Genomic DNA, 19375 nt, shown 5'->3' on the forward strand with positions numbered 1-19375 from the left:
CTTAAAAGTATTCAGTTATTTCAAAATCATATAATCTATAATGCATAATATATTAGTAACATAAAAAAATTAAATGCTTCAATTTTGATATAAAAAGAGGCAAAGACTTACTTTTTTGTTGCATACTAAGTACGGATTCGGTGATTGGTGATGATCCTAGATCTTCCAAGAGTTTTCTAGATCGTGTAGGCATATCTGGAAGTAATGGCATAGCATGAGGTGTACTGTAATCAGTGATTGGAGAGAAATCAGTAAGCCTTTCATAGACACCAGATGTATAGTCATCGGTACGGAACGTTGATGCTATTCTATCCATAGAACGGTCTTCGGCTGTTCTATGCGACGTGTAGTCGCCGATATTTTCCCTTCCGATAAGATCGTCTATCGACTTTAGGACACTAGACATCGCATAATCACCAGTAATAGGAGGAGCGTTTCCCAAGGGTGCATAACCTGTAAAAAAACGTATTAAAATAATTCTAAATACTTGAAAAATAATTAACTTAGGTTAATGAAATTTTAAGAACATTCAGCGGGTATTGAAATACAAAATGATGTGTACACGTGAAATAAAATAGTTTTAATTTTTTTTCTCATTCAATATTCTCATTATTTTGACTTTACGACTTGGTAAATACTAACTAAATAATATCAAATTATAAAATACTAATGATAATATCTTAAACATATAAAACAAGTCAAAACAAGTTTCAGGTAGGATTTTTAATAATAATAACAATAATACTCATTGAAGATGATGATGAAGTCTTCTCAATTGAATTTCCCTGTAATTCTGTGCTAATGTGTAAATAAAAATAAAGTAATTCTTATTGAGAAAATTTAAATTTTATAAAACAAAATGACAACAACTTAAGCCAAAAGTAATTTGGCAGTTTTTCAGCAATTGACATCAATGTATTTTATTGATTCTATTATTTTTAACAAAAAACAGAATAGTCCATTTATTTATTGATTATATCATATTTTTTATTGATAAAAAAATTAATTAATTAAAATAATAATAAAACTGGAAGTACTTTTTTACTAATTTAGCCAAACATACATATTTATAAATGGTACTTCTTTTTAAAATAATAGGCTAGGCTAAAATTTTTAAGTAGTCATGCTCATGGGATGTCATAAAATATTTTGAATATATAATTAAATATTTGTGTTGTATACAGGGTGATTGTCTCAAATTTACCAAGCAATATATTGTAAAAAAGAAGAAAAGCAAGGGTTATTTTAGGTAAAATGTGCAAAAAGGGTTCTCAGAAGTGATTATTAGATTTTTTAAAAATTCTTATGTCCTATATTCTTCAAAGAAAAAAGAAAACAGGACTAGATAACCAATAAATAGGCATTTTTTATTCTCATTGTTGTTTAAAATTATCTCAATGGTGAAAGCAGTATTTCAAAAAGTTAATTATATTAGAAATTACTTTATTTAATGTCCTTGTTGCATTGTATAAATAAGTTGGTTTTCCGTAGTCAGTTCTCTTCAAAATGGAAGTCCCATTGGCTGATACGCCAATGTACTATCAATCCTTGTAGAATACTCTGGTAAAATGAACACACTATTATTTGTTACAGATAACAAATTAAAAAAAAAAGTGTTAATTCAAACAAATTAATTAAGAAAATCACAAAAAACTAAAGATAAAATGTTGAAAAGTCATTTACAGATTGTTTTACACATTCAAAATTCATATAATGAACTATCTGACAGTGTAGGTGTGTAAAAACAAATTTAAAAGTTCAAATCATTTCATAATTATTTTTTACTGCACTGGAAAATAAGGAAAAATGTGGTGCACTTGTGTCAGTTTATATTAAAAATAAAAAACCTATATTATAAGAAATATTATTTATCCTTGAAATGACATATGGACAATTCTAAAGAGAATGAGCAATTAAACACGCTATTATGACTGCAATTTGCCAGTCCTCCAGTAAATTTAGACATTATTATGAATATTACTGTCTTAAATCAAAGGTTTTATACATGATTTCAAAGAAGCTTTTTATCCAGGAAATATACTCTTGTTCATTCGGGAAAGAAACTTCAAGGTAAAGTGCATCAGAAGAAGCCGTCACTTTGCCACCATGATCCCTAGCCTGGACTTATTATTTTAAAATTGTTTGGCAAATACTTTAAACTTTAGCTATAAATCCTGACTTTTTATCAGAAAGGTTTTTTTTAGTCAATTGTGTTCATACTGCAGGAAAACTTGAAAATTGAATGGCGCTTTTCTCCTTTTGTAAAATATATTTTCGATCACCCTGAATATGTTATATTGCTAAATTAAATCATATTTACTACATTAAAAAAACAGTTACAACCTTTATAAATTATCTGAGAATACGATGTGATTTTGATATAAATTATAAGCATAATTAGAATGAATGTAGTTATCGACCAGCAGGTTTTAATTCTAGATGTAGTTAAGGATTGTGATCCAATGGATATCGGACCACAACTGTGATCTACATCTAGAATTATAGACATAAATAACTTATTTTTATTTCTTACAAAAAACAAAACATAAATGTTACATGAACAAGCACAGTATTCACATCAGTTTTGGGGTCTGATAAATAAATTTTTTTTAGTTAGATATTCACCAGTTTTATTAATAATACAAATAATGCTAGGCAATAAGCAGAAGCTAACAAGAGTAGTGTGAAAGTGTAAGAATTTAAGATTATTAACTGGCTGTGTTATAAACAGTTAGTCAAAATTATACAGCATAAATTAAAAATTTTTATAACAGCATAATTACACCTCACAGTTCTAATACGATTGAAAGTTTGGCCTGGCAACCTACAATAATTTCCATATTCTTTTCTTTTTTGAACTTTTCTACTAGGTTTTGTTTTCTTTGAAAGCTTTTAGATCCTTCCATACACATATAAAATCTTAACCTGACTCCTAAGCACAAAATAGTCAGGTTAAGTCTACAAATAATAGAAATACTAAGGAAGGGAGAGGTCTGAAAGCTTTCAAACAAAACAAAAACTGATATAAAGTTCCAATAAGAAAAGTAATGGGGCAAAAGAAGAGAAGACACTATAAATTCATGTGGAACATAGGAATAATTTTCATGAAAATATAATATTTAAAATGTATAGAAAAATCTATTGTGTCTGTTTTTTTAAAAGCTTTCAGATTCCACCTTACAGATAAGAAACCTTAACCTGACTCCTAGCCATAAAATAGTCAGGTTAAGTACACAAATAATAAAAATACTAAGAAGGGGCCAGGTTTGAAAGTTTTCAAACAAAACAAAAACTGGTGGAAAAGTTCCAAAAAGAAAAGTAAAGAAGCAAAAGAAGAGAAGACACTGTAATTTCTTGTTGAACACAGAAATAATTTTCATGAAACTATAATATTTAAAATGTATAGAAAAATCTATTGTATCTGTTTTTTTTAAAAAGCTTTCAGATTCCACCTTACAGATAAGAAACCTTAACCTGACTCCTAGCCATAAAATAGTCAGGTTAAGTACACAAATAATAAAAATACTAAGAAGGGGCCAGGTTTGAAAGTTTTCAAACAAAACAAAAACTGGTGGAAAAGTTCCAAAAAGAAAAGTAAAGAAGCAAAAGAAGAGAAGACACTGTAATTTCTTGTTGAACACAGAAATAATTTTCATGAAATTGTAATTATATTTAAAATGTATAGGAAAATCTATTGTGCCTGTTTTCTTTTAAAAGCTTTCAGATCCCTCCTTAGTCTTAAGAATTCTTAACCTGACTCCTAAGCACAATATAGACAGATTAAGTCAACAAATAATAAAAATACTGAGGAGTCACCAAGTCTGAAAGCTTTCATGCAAAACAAAAACTGGTAGAAAAGTTCAAAAAAGAAACGTAGAGGAACAAAAGAAGAGAAGACATCATAAATTCATGTTGGACAAAAAAATATTTGTCTTGAAAACTTAATGAGGAATCTATTGAGCATGTTTGGCTCATTATTTTTAATATTTTGGTGCCTATTTTTTTCCTTTTGCCTTATATTGGTTATATTGTATGAAAATATCGGTAATAATGGTATTTCCCTTTGATAATAATTCTTAGGAGGTTGTACATAAATTCCAGGACAATTTTTAGCAATTTAAATATAAAAGCATATATAAAAAAGTTATGAATACCCATAATCATTAAGGCAATGAATAACGATCAAATAAACAAAAAACAATACTCTAACCTCCTAATACTAATATTTCTATATAGTATAACTATACTTTTTTGCTGAAAGTTTCAAAGCTCCTTGAATAGCCTCTACATAAACTATTTTTGTTCAATTAGTAGTTGAATATTTGTTTTGGCCTAACTATCCTCGAACACTATGAACTGGATGTTAATCAGCAATGCATTGCCTTTAATTTTGTATAAAAATCAGGAATAAAGCCAATTTGAAAGAAACGACAACACTCAGCTCCTTCAGCAAGCTTTCAAGGATTACAATTCATATTTGTCAATCTGGTGAATTATAATATTAAGGGCTGATTTCAATTATTTTGAATTCAAAATTCAATTCAAAACACCGATCGATACTGGAGATATGTACAGCAATCAGGCTGATCAATATGTCCACTAATAAAGTTTAGAAAATATTGATCTTACTATTAATTTTTCATTTCTTGTTATAAATTAGAAAAGGTTAATTTTTTTAGGGTAGACAAACTATTTATTGCATCAGTGAAGTAAATACAATAATAAGTACAATGTTCTAGGTTATGTTACATCATATAATGTCATAAAACATTAGCCTAAAATTCATATAACAACTGAATATCGATTTCAAAAGATCCTTCGGCCTTCTGATTTATAGAAAAAAAAAATCAACAAATTTGGCTAATCTTGAAATATTTTTAACTTTGTTTATGAACTTTTTACAATATTACACCGACAAAACTGAACAATTAGTTTTATATTTAAACCATAGATTGATACATTAATTTAATTTTTGGTTAGGAAAATGCTTTAAAATTAATCAGGTTGAAAAATTAGTAAAAGAAAAACATTTTGAAAATGTTTTTTAGCTGCAAAACTTCATTACATTTCCATAATTTGATTAATTTTAAGAATGGTATATTGAAGCTAATACCAGAATAATTGATAACAAGAAAATTTAATTAAAGCATTGATAATAATCATATCGCATTTTCCAACTATTACATAAAAAATAATTTTCTTACAATAGTAATTTATATACAATACACTCCTCAAAAATATTGTCATACCTTACAAGGTTTGTTTATAATTATCGTAATATTATTTGTACCATGAGGTTTGTTCGTTATTAATTAGTTTTTGCCTTTTGTTACCTCTGGGGTAGTAATTTCTCTCTATTTTATTTATTATTACTTTTCTTGAGTCAGAGCAATTTAAGCCATGAATCAGTCAGGATCATCACTCTCTATGAAGAAATCACTGCATTAAACCATCTTGGCATTTATTATTTATTAGTTTCAAGGACCACTAAACAGTAGAGATACGAGTCACTCGAGGCAAACAATTACCATACCAGAATCACCCAAAAAATGAACGTTTTATTTAAATTCAATTTGGAAGCTACAATTCAACTTCTGATGTCAACAATTTGATTGTCAACAAAGGGTACAATCCTGGAGTGAACTGTTAGAAGATTAAGATTAAGATTAGGGTAAGAGCTAGCAATGTGACCAATATGGTCTACTGTGCATCTTTATTGTTGTTTACAGCTTCTCAGTAAGCTTATGGCTTTTTACATATCCCGAAGCTTTTTCAAGGATGGTGTATCCTTCAGGTCTTTTCTTCTCCAAGAGTAGGAATCTCAGCCTAAATAACAGAGGATATGTTCCACTGTCTCTTCTTCCTGGCAATATCTGCACAGGCTTGTTTCTACTGCTCTAAGTCTATATGCCTATAGAACCTGCAGTGTCCAGTTAGCGACGATAATTTTTTTCACGTGCCTTTGTCCTGGGCTACATTCCCATTGAATGGGCTTATTTGTAACCATTGTCTGATGGATCAAGTTTTTGGCAGTTTGATATGCCACAATAGGGTTCAGGGCAATAGTTCTTTCCTAGAACTTTCCATGGCAACTGTTATAAGACTGAGAGAGTCAACCCTTAGAATAAGAAGGTCTGTGAAAGGCCAACTTCTCAACACAGAATACTGTACAGAAAGTAAGATTTGCAAGGGAATACCAAAGACTATAGAATAATTGGAAAAAAATCCTCTTCATTCATGGGACAAGAGAGGTCCCTAACATTGTGGCTGTGAAAGAGACTGGAAAAAATCTGGAGGACAAACCACCAAAGGGGTAACTTGAGTGTCTTAATGTAGAAATGATCAATCATGTAGTGCCTTTTATGCCTTTTTTAGGCTCTGAGAAATGTATTTTATGCATGATAAAATGCTCGACCACATGAGGCGACATGCAATTGTGAGTACATGAATATCAAAGCTATCCGAACCCTCGAGTGGCAGTCTGTAACTTAACCAAATCAGATCTGTTTGGAACAATTGTGAGATTTTCTCCTGTTGTCTGCCTATAAATCTATAGGTTGATAGTTCCCTATAATCTCAGTCTACCTATCCTAACTGATTTTTGACAGTCAGGTGTGTTTCGGCATTTCACCATTTTGTGTTTGGGTGATTTCATTAAAATCAGGGAGGATGGGTGGACCAAGATGATGGGTAACTATAAAACTACATGTTTGGAACAATCTAAAAAAAAAAGGGTTGGTCACAGGTTCAACCCTCTGCTACCTTTGAAATGCTAAACATAATATACCCAGGATTTTACAAAAAAAATGTTTTGTACTACTGAGCCTTTTTGTCTTACTTAAAACCAGGTGTTCTCATAAAATACAAAAATCTCAGGGTGTTGTTGTGATTTTATTTTATTTTTTTATTATTTTTTTATATTTTTTATATGAAGTGTATATTACAAGAAAAAATGAAGTGCAAAGTCAGGAGAAACAACCAGATCTAAATCAATTACATTCAGCTTGTACAATTATAACATTAATTTAGTTAAATTATAATCCTTACTGTTTATTAATTATTATTAATTTCACAAACCTGCAAAGAAATATATTTTAACATTGGTCTGACAACCAGATGCAAAATTTAGAACTTATTCACCTACATCTACATTCGTTGTAACATTAGATCTGTGTATACAATCAACCTCCAGGGGTTGTATAAATGAAATCAAGCCCTTTTCCAACACAATAAAAAAATACAGACAGAGTAACAATCATTTCACTTCAACAGCCACAAGGAATAATGAGAAGACCCCACTGATTAATATGGATGTAAAAAAATCATGACAATAAGTTTTTGTAAAATTGCTTAACAACTACTATTTAAAAAGAACAGAACAAAACTGATAAGAATGTACAAAAAATAATTCAAATATAGCCCTACTATGAAAATAAATGAAACTTTTGATACATAAAAAATTGTGGCTTTGTTTCTTCTGACATTCACAAAAATGATATCACATGTGCTAATTGTAATGTTTTACTATTAAATTAAGCAAATTTTTAATTGATCAACTTGTGAATTTTTGGTAGAGATTGAAAATTTTATCTATCATGCAAATAGCAGACAATAAGAACAGTTTGATGATCAGAAATTGTTTTTCCTTTTACAATTTTATTTAATCAAAACGACAAAAGTTTCACAAACTGAAAGAACAAACACAGTGCCTAGAAACATCAGCTCTATTTTGGAAAAATTGCAATTTTACAGGACAATTTTTAAGTGTGGTGTACAGTTTAAAATGAAAATTTGTTTTGAACTAAAATAGTGTCTAAGTTTGTAATGTACAATTGGTGTTTTTTCTTTTCTTGTACTCACAAAATACGACGGTTGAAAATGTTCTCTTTGTCGGGTTTCATTTTTGATACAACCATTTCATCGCTGGAAGAAAGATTTGAATTATTCAACTGAACAAAGTGAATAATTGACAAAATTGATTAAATATAATATCCTTTCCTGGACATAAGCAGGCACTATTACTATTTAGCTTTAAACTTTGCTGTATACAAAAATAATCCAATAAAAAATTAATTAAAATCGATTAACAAACTTAATAAAAAAATTTAGACAATTTTTTTTCTGTCTGGCTAGCTAGGCTATTGTTGGATTAGATACATTATCATCTATAAAAATATTAAATTGTTAGACTTAGTATTTGTATGGATGTTAATGTATCTAATCCAGCAATAGCCGGATATAGTTTAACTAAATAACATTAAATTTGTTACAGAAAAGGCTGCAAATTTATTGGTATGAGTTCTTTTCTTATCCGATACTAAAATCCTTTAAAATTGTATTTTACATAGAATTGTTTTCTTGTTATGTTCATGTGTATCAATATAAATTTTCAGCATAGGAGGACATAATGTATAAATATAGCAAGTATAGTACGAAATTTGTGAATATCTAACAAACTTTTTGTACAATTTATATTTTCTTGGAACATATTGCAAATATTAGGAAGTGTTTTCCATGAAACAGTTTAATATAAGTATTACTGTATTTTAGTTTAATAAAATTAATCAGTCATTCATAATACTTAGAAACATTCACAATTTCTTCAGTAGAGATCCAATATAAAAATCCTCTTCAACTAAACATTGAATTTTTTTAATATAATTTTTTAAATTGTATTGTATATTACAAGAAAAATCAGAGGATTGCAATCAAATAATTTAAAATACATAATAATGTAATGAAATATGATAATGTTCAGTAAAAAATTATTCCTGTTTAATGTTAAATCAAAAACCGAAATATCAAGTTGATAAATAAAGTACCTTTTTTCCTCACACAGTAAACTACTTTTCACCGTGTTTGATAAAAGAAAGTCCACCAGCTTGGTGATGGAAGTTGGCCTTTTACACATAAATATATACATACATATACAGACACACAAACAATTCACAGCAGCAACATTTAATTGTACCTAAATAAATAATATTTTATATAACTTAGAACACAACCATAAAACAAATGCTTTCATACAGATAATGTGGTAAATGTGAGAAGAGGTTTGTTTGTGTTTAATATATATTATTTTTTTAGCATTAAATTATACAAAAATTTAAATAAAGTTATTGTAAAGGTAACATTTAATAAGGGGTACGAACGGGTACTATGCGCCTCCAATAGCCTCTAATACCCAACTCCGACTTTCCACCTTCACGAAGCTTATGCGGGTGTACCCTGTTAACTAACAAACGGAAAGAGGGGTATGGAGGGACAGGAGCTGGACCTGACACCTCCTAATCCTAAACCCAACACCTACCCCTCTTCCCACCCCACACCTTATCCTGGTCCCACTCTCCAGCCCAAATCCAAGGTGTTATGCGATCCGTGCCGATNTCTTTGAATGCGAAGCAACAGCTCAATGGAGGTTTAACCTAGCGTACGAAAAAGACACAGGGAACCAAATTGCAGCAATAACAGTCAATGACTTGATGCTTCTGAGAAGAAGGATTGAGTCTATTGACTAAACTAGGGAACTGGGAAGGTACAATAAGCCAGAAGGCTGCAGTGCCCGGGGAGTGCAAACCCCGCTTCCTAGTATCCTTTTCTACCATACCATACCATACCAACATTTAATAAACTAATGATGGCAAAATGACATACTTGTGAAACTAATATAAATTAATTCAGATTTACTATTCTATTTTTGTATATATGTAGTTTAATATTCTATCTAATATATTTTTATTAATAGAAATGCCTAACACATGCCTATAAATGAATACTGGAAACAATTTCTTTCAGAGTAATAATTTGCCAAGAAAGAACCTGTTCAAATTTATTTAACCTCAAATAAAATATATTTTTGTTTGTTTAATGCTTTTAGTACGTGGCTACTGGCCTTCAATAAATTCAAAATCAGTTTTTAGTAGATTGACAACTTGAAACTAGCAGCAGGAGTTTTTCATATTCTTTATACTTGTGTAGATGTAAATTGTAAATTAATTTTATATTCTTTGTAATTGTGCAGACACTGCTCAAGAATGGGATATTGTCTGTTTATTAGAATAGTCCACATATAAAAAATTTATTAGGTACAAGTGAAAGTAAATAATGAAATGAAACGATTTTTTCTCACTTATCTCCGAATTTGTTTGTCACTATCATAATCCAAAACACAACTGAGAACTGACTGGAAAGTGCCTTAGGTTTTCAAGAGTGTTAGGTAGGGATAGGATTAGAATTAAGGTTAGATATAGTTAGTGTTAGGGTTAGAAACGTGAGTTTTATCATTTTTTTCCAATGGATGTTAAAGACAGGTTAAGGTGAGGATTAAGGTTAGAGTTATGAATAAGTTGGGTTAGAAAAGATAGGGTTAGGGTTAAAAGCGTGAATTTTATTAATTATTTTTTAAATGGGGGTTAGGGAGAGATTAAGTTAGGTTAGATGGGGTTAGGGACGTGATAGTTTAGGTTAGATAAAATTAGTGTTATGATTAAAAGCTTGAGTTTTACCACTTCTTTCTTCAATGAGGGTTAGGTTTAGGTTAAGGTTAGGAATAATGTTAGATTTTGGGACAGGTTAGGCTAGGCTAGATGGGTTTAGAAACAGGTTAGAGTTAGGGATGTGTGAGGTTATGTAGGATTAGTGTTAGCACTAGTGTTGGGGTTAGAACCAAGGGTTTTATCAATTTTTTTTCAATAGGGGTTTTGGGCGGGTCAGGTTAGGTTAGGTAAGGTTAGGATTAAGGTTAGAGTTAGGGACATGTTAGTTACATTAGACAGAATTAGTGTTATGGTTAGAAGCATGAGTTTTATCAATTTTTTCAATGTTGGGTTTAGGGGTGGATTAGGTGAGGCTAAAGTTAGGGACATGTTAGGTTAGGTAAGGTTAGTGTTAGAATTAATGTGAGAATTAGAAACGTGAGTTTATCAAATTTATTTAATTCCATTCACAGTATTAATTTTGTTAATCCTAATTGCTTCAGCTAATTAGCATATGACATAATAAAATTAAAGGATTATTATTACATTGATCAAATTTTTGCCCTGCATTGGTACAACTTTAAAAATCCCTAGAAAAGGAAAACTTGAAATTTTTATTTTCTAAACGAGAAGGGTTTTTTTTCTTGAAAATAGGGCAAGATATTTCCATGCAAAATTATATAACAGTTTAGTACTAAAAGCATGTAAAATACCCAAACAGAAATGTCTTCTCCTAAATTGTGTTATAACAAAATGAAACTAAATAAAACATCGTTATCAATATGTAGTGTGCATGCACTGTAATAAACCATAAAAATTATTATGTAGAAAATTACAGTTCAAATTCTAAAAAAACAAAGTGTTCAAAACTAAACATACTAGAACAGCATAGACAAAATATTGTAATTCAAAATAAATAACATAAAATAAGACATTCCAATTCCACACATAAGACAAAATACTACAAAAGAAGTATAAATAATTGTGGATTTAAACTAAATATGTTGTGTATGTGTGTTTGGTAATGATATTTTAAAAAAAAATTATCATCAGGCAGCAAAAAAAAAAAACAAAAAAAACTTTTCCATTTTTTAATCATGTATAATTGCCTTTTGGTATCTAAACCACATTTTGAAACTTTTTACCACAGGTACAGACTAGAGTACAAGGGAAACACTGAAGGGTACAAACATATAAAATTGAAATTAGTATACCTAGTTCTGCACTTTCCCTCAATCGAGCTAATCTCAGGAGTTCTTCATGCAGACGGGCATTTTCTTCAATTTGCTGCCTTCTTCGGGCAATTTCTGCTTTAATTTTTGCTTTTTTCTGTTCACGACTCATTTGATCTTCCTCCTCATCACTACCATACGGTGATGGCTGCCAAGATCGTGGCTTATGGTGCTTTCCAATATCTCTCCTTCTTAAGTCTAAGCTGTCACTGTAACGTCGCATTTCATACCTTTAAAACAATTCACAATTTACAAGAAATGAAACCAACCAACTATAAAACTACAATAATATTTATAAGACATCAATATTTTAAAATCATGCTACATTTAATTCGATTTTCAAATAAACCCCTTCTCTCTCAATATATCTTTTAATCCACAAGGATTAATACAAAAAGAAAATTTATTACTTATACATACTCTAAAACTTATTAATCAACAGAGGAAATGTCTTATTCAGCTTTAGAATCTCATTTTGTTCATGATTTTTCGTTATTTTTTTAGCTCATATTTTTTAAACAACATATTCAATCTCAAGTTTCCTCTAATTTTATTGATTGTTAAATATGTTTAAATTTTTATACCTTGAATAATAGTGACAGTTGAATAATAAATATTTACATTAAAACATTTCTTATCATCTAAAGTAGGCAAATAATCCAGAAAGTAAAATAGATATTTTTATATGACACATACATTTATTATATAACATTTAACTGCATCAGCTAATGCAACAAATTTGTCATTTTCTTGCATACTAAAACCAAATTTCCTGTCATGAAGATGTATGCAAGAATTAAGCATAAAGTTTTTTTTTGTTAATGTAAAAATAACTTCAGCGACTTCCATCATAAAACCATTGGCAATTTAAATAATAACAATAATAAATAAATAAAAGGCTCGATTGTCGTGAGTGACCAACAATTTATACAATTCTTTGCATATAAGCATGACATTTAAATTTATTTTGTTTTAGATTAAGTTTATTCTAGCCATTTGAAAACTGTGCGACTCGCATAAGATATTAGACTTTTTTTTGAAAAAGATAAATACATTTGGACTTAATTGTTTATGAAAAATGTACTGTATAAATATAATAATTTTTATTGATCATTACAAAATACAAATATATTTTCTACCAATGAAAATTATATAAATAATTGAGGTGAATTTTCTGTGTATTTTCAACATGAAAAAAGCATTGTGAATGATTTCACTCCACTTAGGTTTTTATAAAAAAAAAAAAAAAAAAAAACCTTGGTATTTTGTTTTAGTGTATAGTTTAATTTTAAATTGTGTTTTTGTCATAGTTTAATTGGTGCATGTAATTAATAAAAAAAGTCCAATTATTTTAATGAAAATTTATATTTTTTACCTAAGTTTATATTTGCCGTTAAAAATTCAATTGAAAAAAAAAAAGGTTTTGTTAATCGAGACTGTTACAATGTCATTTTGAAACAAAATTAAAAAAAGCACATTCATAGAAAATCATATTACAATCATAACATTATTTTTGCATAGAAAGTAAATTAAAAAAAAAATAACAATGAAATAAAATTGTGACTATTTAAAGACCAATTGCAATTAAAATCTGCCTGATTATGTAATTATGAAAAAAAAACCAGGAGATTAAATTTTAGAAGTAACATATGTACACAGATACAGTAGTAGAAAACCGTTGCAGTTTCTGACTCAATTTTTATACAAATAAATAAACGTTTCACTCTCCTAAAGACTAATAGGCTATTATTGCAAGTTGGACTCAATAGAAACTGTCAAAAAGGATGAGAATCGATAATAAAAAAATAAAAAAAAGATGCATTTAACGGAATGAAAAAAATCACAATTTCTTTCTCTAACAGTTTCTTGAAAAATAATAGAATGCTCATTGAAACTTTTCAGTTGTTAGCTTAAAATTTAAAAACAAAGTAATATATCAGGCTAATATAAATATATAAAAAAATATAAGTGCTTATACAAAGATAACGATTTTTCCTCTTCTATTTAGTTCAAAGGAAAAAAATTCTGATTGACAATGTGAGAGATTTGAAATAATCTGGCTCACCTACTGTGATAATGAACAAATGAATTGTCTGTTGTAAGGCATGAAATTTATTTGTCAATACTGATCACAATGTTACGTTGCAATCAATACAACAAAATTCATGAGTATATAGAAGTATAATGTTATCAGATTATTTAAAAAGAAGAAAACAAACGTGTCCAACCATTTTGTATTTCAATGTATTTTTATAAAAAAATAATTTCCATTAAATACAAAGTATAATAAATAAACAACACACAAAAAGAGATAGCAATTTTAAGCTTCATGCATGTATAGAAACAGGCTTCAAAATCAACTACATAAATTTGAAGTAGCAAAAATTATTCAATTGAGAGCTTATGGATATGAAAAGAAAATTAAATGTGCACATGGATCAGAAGTTCTGTATCATATTAGAACATGCAGTAAGGATTCAAATTTAACATGACATTCCATATGTTATGATGATGATTTTATTTTCAAAAATAAAAGTAAGCTATGATATGTAATTGTGAAAAATTATCTCAATTTCAGTACTATCTGACAGATTTTCCAATTCGCAAATTAACTACTTAAAATAAATAGATAAAAAACACAACTGAAAACATTTCTGCCCTTTGATAACTATCTTTCACAATTTTTTTACTATAATTTTTTAATAAAACAAAATTCACTGTCATTAATAAATAATTAGTTAATTCAGGAATGCCAGAAAAAACCTTAATTTACTGTTTCATTTCAGTATAAAATTAGAAAAACATATCTAAAATGGATAAAAATGTTTATAAAAGTTATTTATACTTTTAAATGCGAAGTTGTATTGACCCCATCACATTGATGTGTTCGTTGCTCAATATAATATAGTTTTGGTGTGTACACAAGTGATAAAGATCAAGCACAAAAGGTTTTCTCAAGCCAAGGATAATTAAAACAAATTGCAAAATATAAAATGCAATTATAAATTATTTATTAAAGAAAAAAACCGCATGGGAGATAGCACAATGTATTTACCATTTGCTTAAAATTTTAAAGGGTGAAAAACTGTTTGCTATGCTTGAAAGTGTAGAATAAAATTGAACTCCCCCCCCAAAAAAAAAAATCATCAGTACACAGAAAAACTAGTATATAAAAATCTGTACCTAAAAAATTTATGCTACACTAGTAATATAAGATGTAATTATAATCGCTATAGACTGCATTTGGCTTAAAATAATAGTCAAGTAATTCCTATCACAATCAAGTCCAACTTATATGACGTCAATGATGGGACGGAACTTTCAAATTTTTCCAAATTTATCTCGAATAAACTTCAAAGAGCAGTGGCAGAATTCGAACTCAGCCCTGTGGCAATACCAGTTTGACGCTCTAATCGTATGGTCAAGGGGGTTACCATCTCGAAACAATTTAAATTTATTAAAAAATTTTCAACCGTGTAATTATTTCAAGAATGACAGTTTTGTTTTTATTCTGAGTAGTGTACACATAAATTTCATTTTAGTTACTTAATCGATTAAAACTACTTTTCAAAATTCAAATTAGAACTGATTATTTTTTCTTAAATATTAGCCAGAGAAATGATGCTTGATAGCCCGACTGCAGGGTCTATAAGCCGAGAGTTAAAACTAACGGAAGGAAAAGCTTGCTGAAGAACAGCAAAAAAATCAAAGTCTCTTGGTGTAAAATATCTTTTTCACAATTCAGAAAACCACAACAACAAACTTAAACAGGCCGAATAAATTTTAAAAATAAAATAAAAATAACATGGTAACTACAGGCGGAAAGCACAAAACAAATGAATATTGTAATTGCAAGTTTTTTTCTTCTGTTACCTACATACACTTATTCTTACATGCGGTTCTACAATTGATCATTTTTTATATGTAAAATGCGATGAAATGTTTCAAACTTGGATGGTCTTTTTTTTTTGGTAATAATTTGCATAATTATTTCACTTTTGGAATTAGCCACTTATTATAGAATTAACTTCAACTTCATACACATATATAAACACAATGTAGAAAATTTAAATTTTTAAATTTTTTTTCAATAATGATTGCGTGACAAAGTAATAAATACAGGGCCATAACTTTTCAAGCTCATAAACTAATTCTAGAGCAAGCACTAAGATGGCTAGCAATTGGTTAGTTAATGAAGTTTTTCTTTTTTTAAATGGATTGTTGTGTGTTTGGAATAATTGTCAAGCTTTGAATCAAGACATATTTCATTGTAATAAATCAAACTGTTTTTGTTCAATAAAAAAATAAATAAATATATGACATACTGCATAAAATATACAAAGCTCACCAAATAGTATTTGTTATGGTATTAGACTCCATTGGATATAGCGTGTTAGACATTAATTATAAAATTAGAATTCAGAATTAATCAGCACAAAAGTTTAGGTGTTTTTCAATAAATATAATAATGTAAAACTAGGTCTAATTCTAATCGAACTTATAAGTTTGATTTTTTCTTAAAATTTAGTTTCATTATTTTATCTGTATCTGCATATCTAAAAAATAACCAATTGGACATTTTTCATCAAAGATATATTAAATCAAATACAGGATAAACAAACTATTGAATGATATTTAAAATTGTAATAAAGTTACTTGAGCTAACAACGCTAATGAAATTGTCGATTAAGAAAAGTGCAATGATTTTTTTTTTTAATTGGTAAACATTATCGTTTTAGTAAATTTCAATTCACCAAGAGAATCTGGGCAAATATTGCACATGGTAGAACTGTAATAAAATATTTAAACAAAATATCTTGAAAATGTCAAATGATCGTCAGCAACATAATGAACACTGCAATATGTGATATAATATGTTACAGAAGGATGAGTTTAATATTAATACTAAATCAAAATTTTATCAATGGATTTTTTTCAAATTTTGGTGAACTTATTTGTAAACGGATGTTTCGCAAATTGCAAATTAATGTCTTCTTTCATGTCATAAATTCATAGTTGTAATTAACAAATTGTTATTTAATAGATGCATCAATTTTTATTCTTTAAACTAATATACAGTTAGTAAAAAAAAGTTTGCATACAATTTCAGTACATCATGCTGAGGTTTAAATCAATGGTAAAAAAAAAGTGTCAGGAAAATAATTTTCATAAAAAATAGACTCTTGTTATCCACGCTTTCATTCATCCGTCGTTGCCCTCCTAAATAAGTTCTAGAGGAGATCGATGACAGAAGAGGATAAAATAGAAGAAAACAGGAATGGACAATAAAAAAAATTTGGAGAAATCTTTCAATTCAAAAAGTTGAAAGACAAAATCACAGAATATGATCCAATAATGGAATTGGATCCATCAACGTAGCACAACTGCTAACTCAAGCAATGAACCCTCTCCAACAATTTGTCCAGCGGTTGAAAAGCCAGACAAAGCAGCCTCCTATAACAATGTCTTTGAGAAAGCTGAAAGAGCAAACTTCGCTGAATCATCACTAACTACTTCTAACTGTAGAATTTAATTATTTTTTTATTTTTTATGTTATCTTTTTTTAGGCCCCTGATAATTTTTTCTCATTTGTTTCGATGTCATGGATACCTGTTGATGTATGTATGTATATATTGTTCTGCATGGGATAAACTATGTTATCTTATTAAAAAAAAGTGTACATAAGTTCATACTTGACTTTAGGAAAACGTAATACAGAAAGTGTTTGATTGGTATGCAGATAGAAGAAAATGTTTTTAAGTCAGAAATCCGAGGTGTTACTTGTTATCCGCTGTGGTGCTTGGTATAACCCTGCGGATAACGAGAGTTTACTGTAATGTTAAACAATAAATTGAATTTACATGCAAAACTTTTCTTTAAATTGTTCCTAAAACCTAAATGATAACGTGAAAGTTATTAATGAAACACGTAACAAAAAAGTCTGCATACAATGTAAAACTTTTGGCAAAATTAGTTAACTTGTGAAATTAATAATCAGTAAGGCCTCCTTCATTATATTGTGCATTTATTGAATTGTGTGTTATATTATATTTTACACGGTTTTTCTTTTTTAAATTGTAATTTTCAAATTAGTTTATTATTAACAATAAAACAAATTTATTTTATTTTCAAACAAACAATTTATTTTAAAAAATCTTATTTTGTATTTGTTTAAATTTGTTAAGTCAACAAGATTTTATTTTTGTTTTTATTATATAAAAAGGTAATAGTTCATTTGCCTAATAAATAGTTAGAGAAACTAGGGTTGCTCTTGCCATAACAAGTAGTAGATTGAGAGCAGTCGTGGCATCTACTTTTTATACAATCAAACAGTTAACAGATTGGCAAAAAAAATTTTTGTTTCTTTTTGTATGATCATTTTATTGAGATTTTTCTATTTTTATTTCAAATAATTGAATTTGGTTTGTTTACTTTAAAGAAACGAATGTTAATTTTTTGTGAGTATATTTTGATTTTGATTTTATTTCTACTATTTCCATATATGATAAATAATATTTTTTTATTAATGTCTCACTCAGCACGTATCTGAAAAATGGTACCATATGCCTCCATTATAATATTGGTATGTGATGCCCTCCATAATTTTCAATCTAACAACCCCTTATGATACCATACACCCCATATCGTTGTCCCTCCACTGCTTCACTGCCGCACACAAATTTTGACTCATCACTAAAAATTACATGTGGTGATTAGTGACCGTTAATCGATATTTATTTAGAAATCGTGAGATGCAGTCTGGTGTGATGTAGGTTTCAGAAAAACATTTTCTTTATCGTGCCAACGTTTCGATCTTTATTGAGATCATCTTCAGGGCTCAAAGTGTTTGTCTTCTGTGTAATTGTGTCATTCTTGCGTGTCATGTCGAGAGTGCCAGAAAAATCTCAATGCCACTCTGGACACAACACGCAAGAATGGCACAATTATACAGAAGTCAAACACTTTGAGCCCTGAAGATGACCTCAATAAAGATCGAAATGTTGGCACAATAAAGAAAACGTTTTTCTGAAACCTAAATCACACCAGACTGCATCTCACGATTTCTAAATAAATTACTAATTAATAATTCTAAAAAAATTACACTGTCTTAAAAATTACAATTTTGCAATTTCAACTCTCTTTTTCTTTTAACTGAAGAAGGGCTTTTTATGGGCAGATCGTGCGCTAAGACCACATTTTTTAATAATATTACAAACCGTTCGAGGTGTTACATGAATGCCATAATCCCTTTGAAGATCTCCAGGGGCATGAATAGAAGACTCACAATTGACACATTGAAGAATTATTCTTTCGTGAGGTCTCTCTAATTTCTTTGGCCGCCCCAAGAGATGCTTATTTTCCAAAGTGTCTTTACTTCTGGATGATTGCTTGTACAGTTGACTGACTTTTGCGAACAAGTTTTGCAATTTTACATAACCATTTTCCAAAATAACGATGTTGCACTAGCAACCTCCTAATTTCAACCGATGATTGTATGATTGATTCTCAAGTATTATTAACTAAATTTGAAAATAAAAGGAGTTAAGAATGTTTTGATGTTGTTGAAAAGTAATTGAACCGAAGGTGTGGTCAAACTTATTTTGCATACACAAATCTCAATTTTACATCATTTAATAAAAAAAATTAATATCCATTTTTCTATAC

The 19375-nt window shown here is 28.8% G+C and overlaps 1 protein-coding gene across 1 annotated transcript in view; it reads right to left on the minus strand.

Annotated features, from left to right (window-relative positions):
* Positions 1 to 19375, minus strand: part of LOC106664765 (putative mediator of RNA polymerase II transcription subunit 26) — a 42034-nt gene continuing 22659 nt past the window's right edge. Inside the window, exons 19-20 of the mRNA XM_014390752.2 lie at positions 11693 to 11940; positions 1 to 453 (exon numbers count right to left, since the gene is read on the minus strand). Coding sequence (XP_014246238.2) covers positions 53 to 453; positions 11693 to 11940 — 649 coding nt within the window. The 3' untranslated portion in view covers positions 1 to 52. The remainder of the gene's footprint in view (positions 454 to 11692; positions 11941 to 19375) is intronic.

Source organism: Cimex lectularius, unplaced genomic scaffold, assembly GCF_000648675.2.
Source record: "Cimex lectularius strain Harlan isolate CLEC.00 unplaced genomic scaffold, Clec_2.1 scaffold154, whole genome shotgun sequence".
Lineage (NCBI taxonomy): Eukaryota > Metazoa > Arthropoda > Insecta > Hemiptera > Cimicidae > Cimex > Cimex lectularius.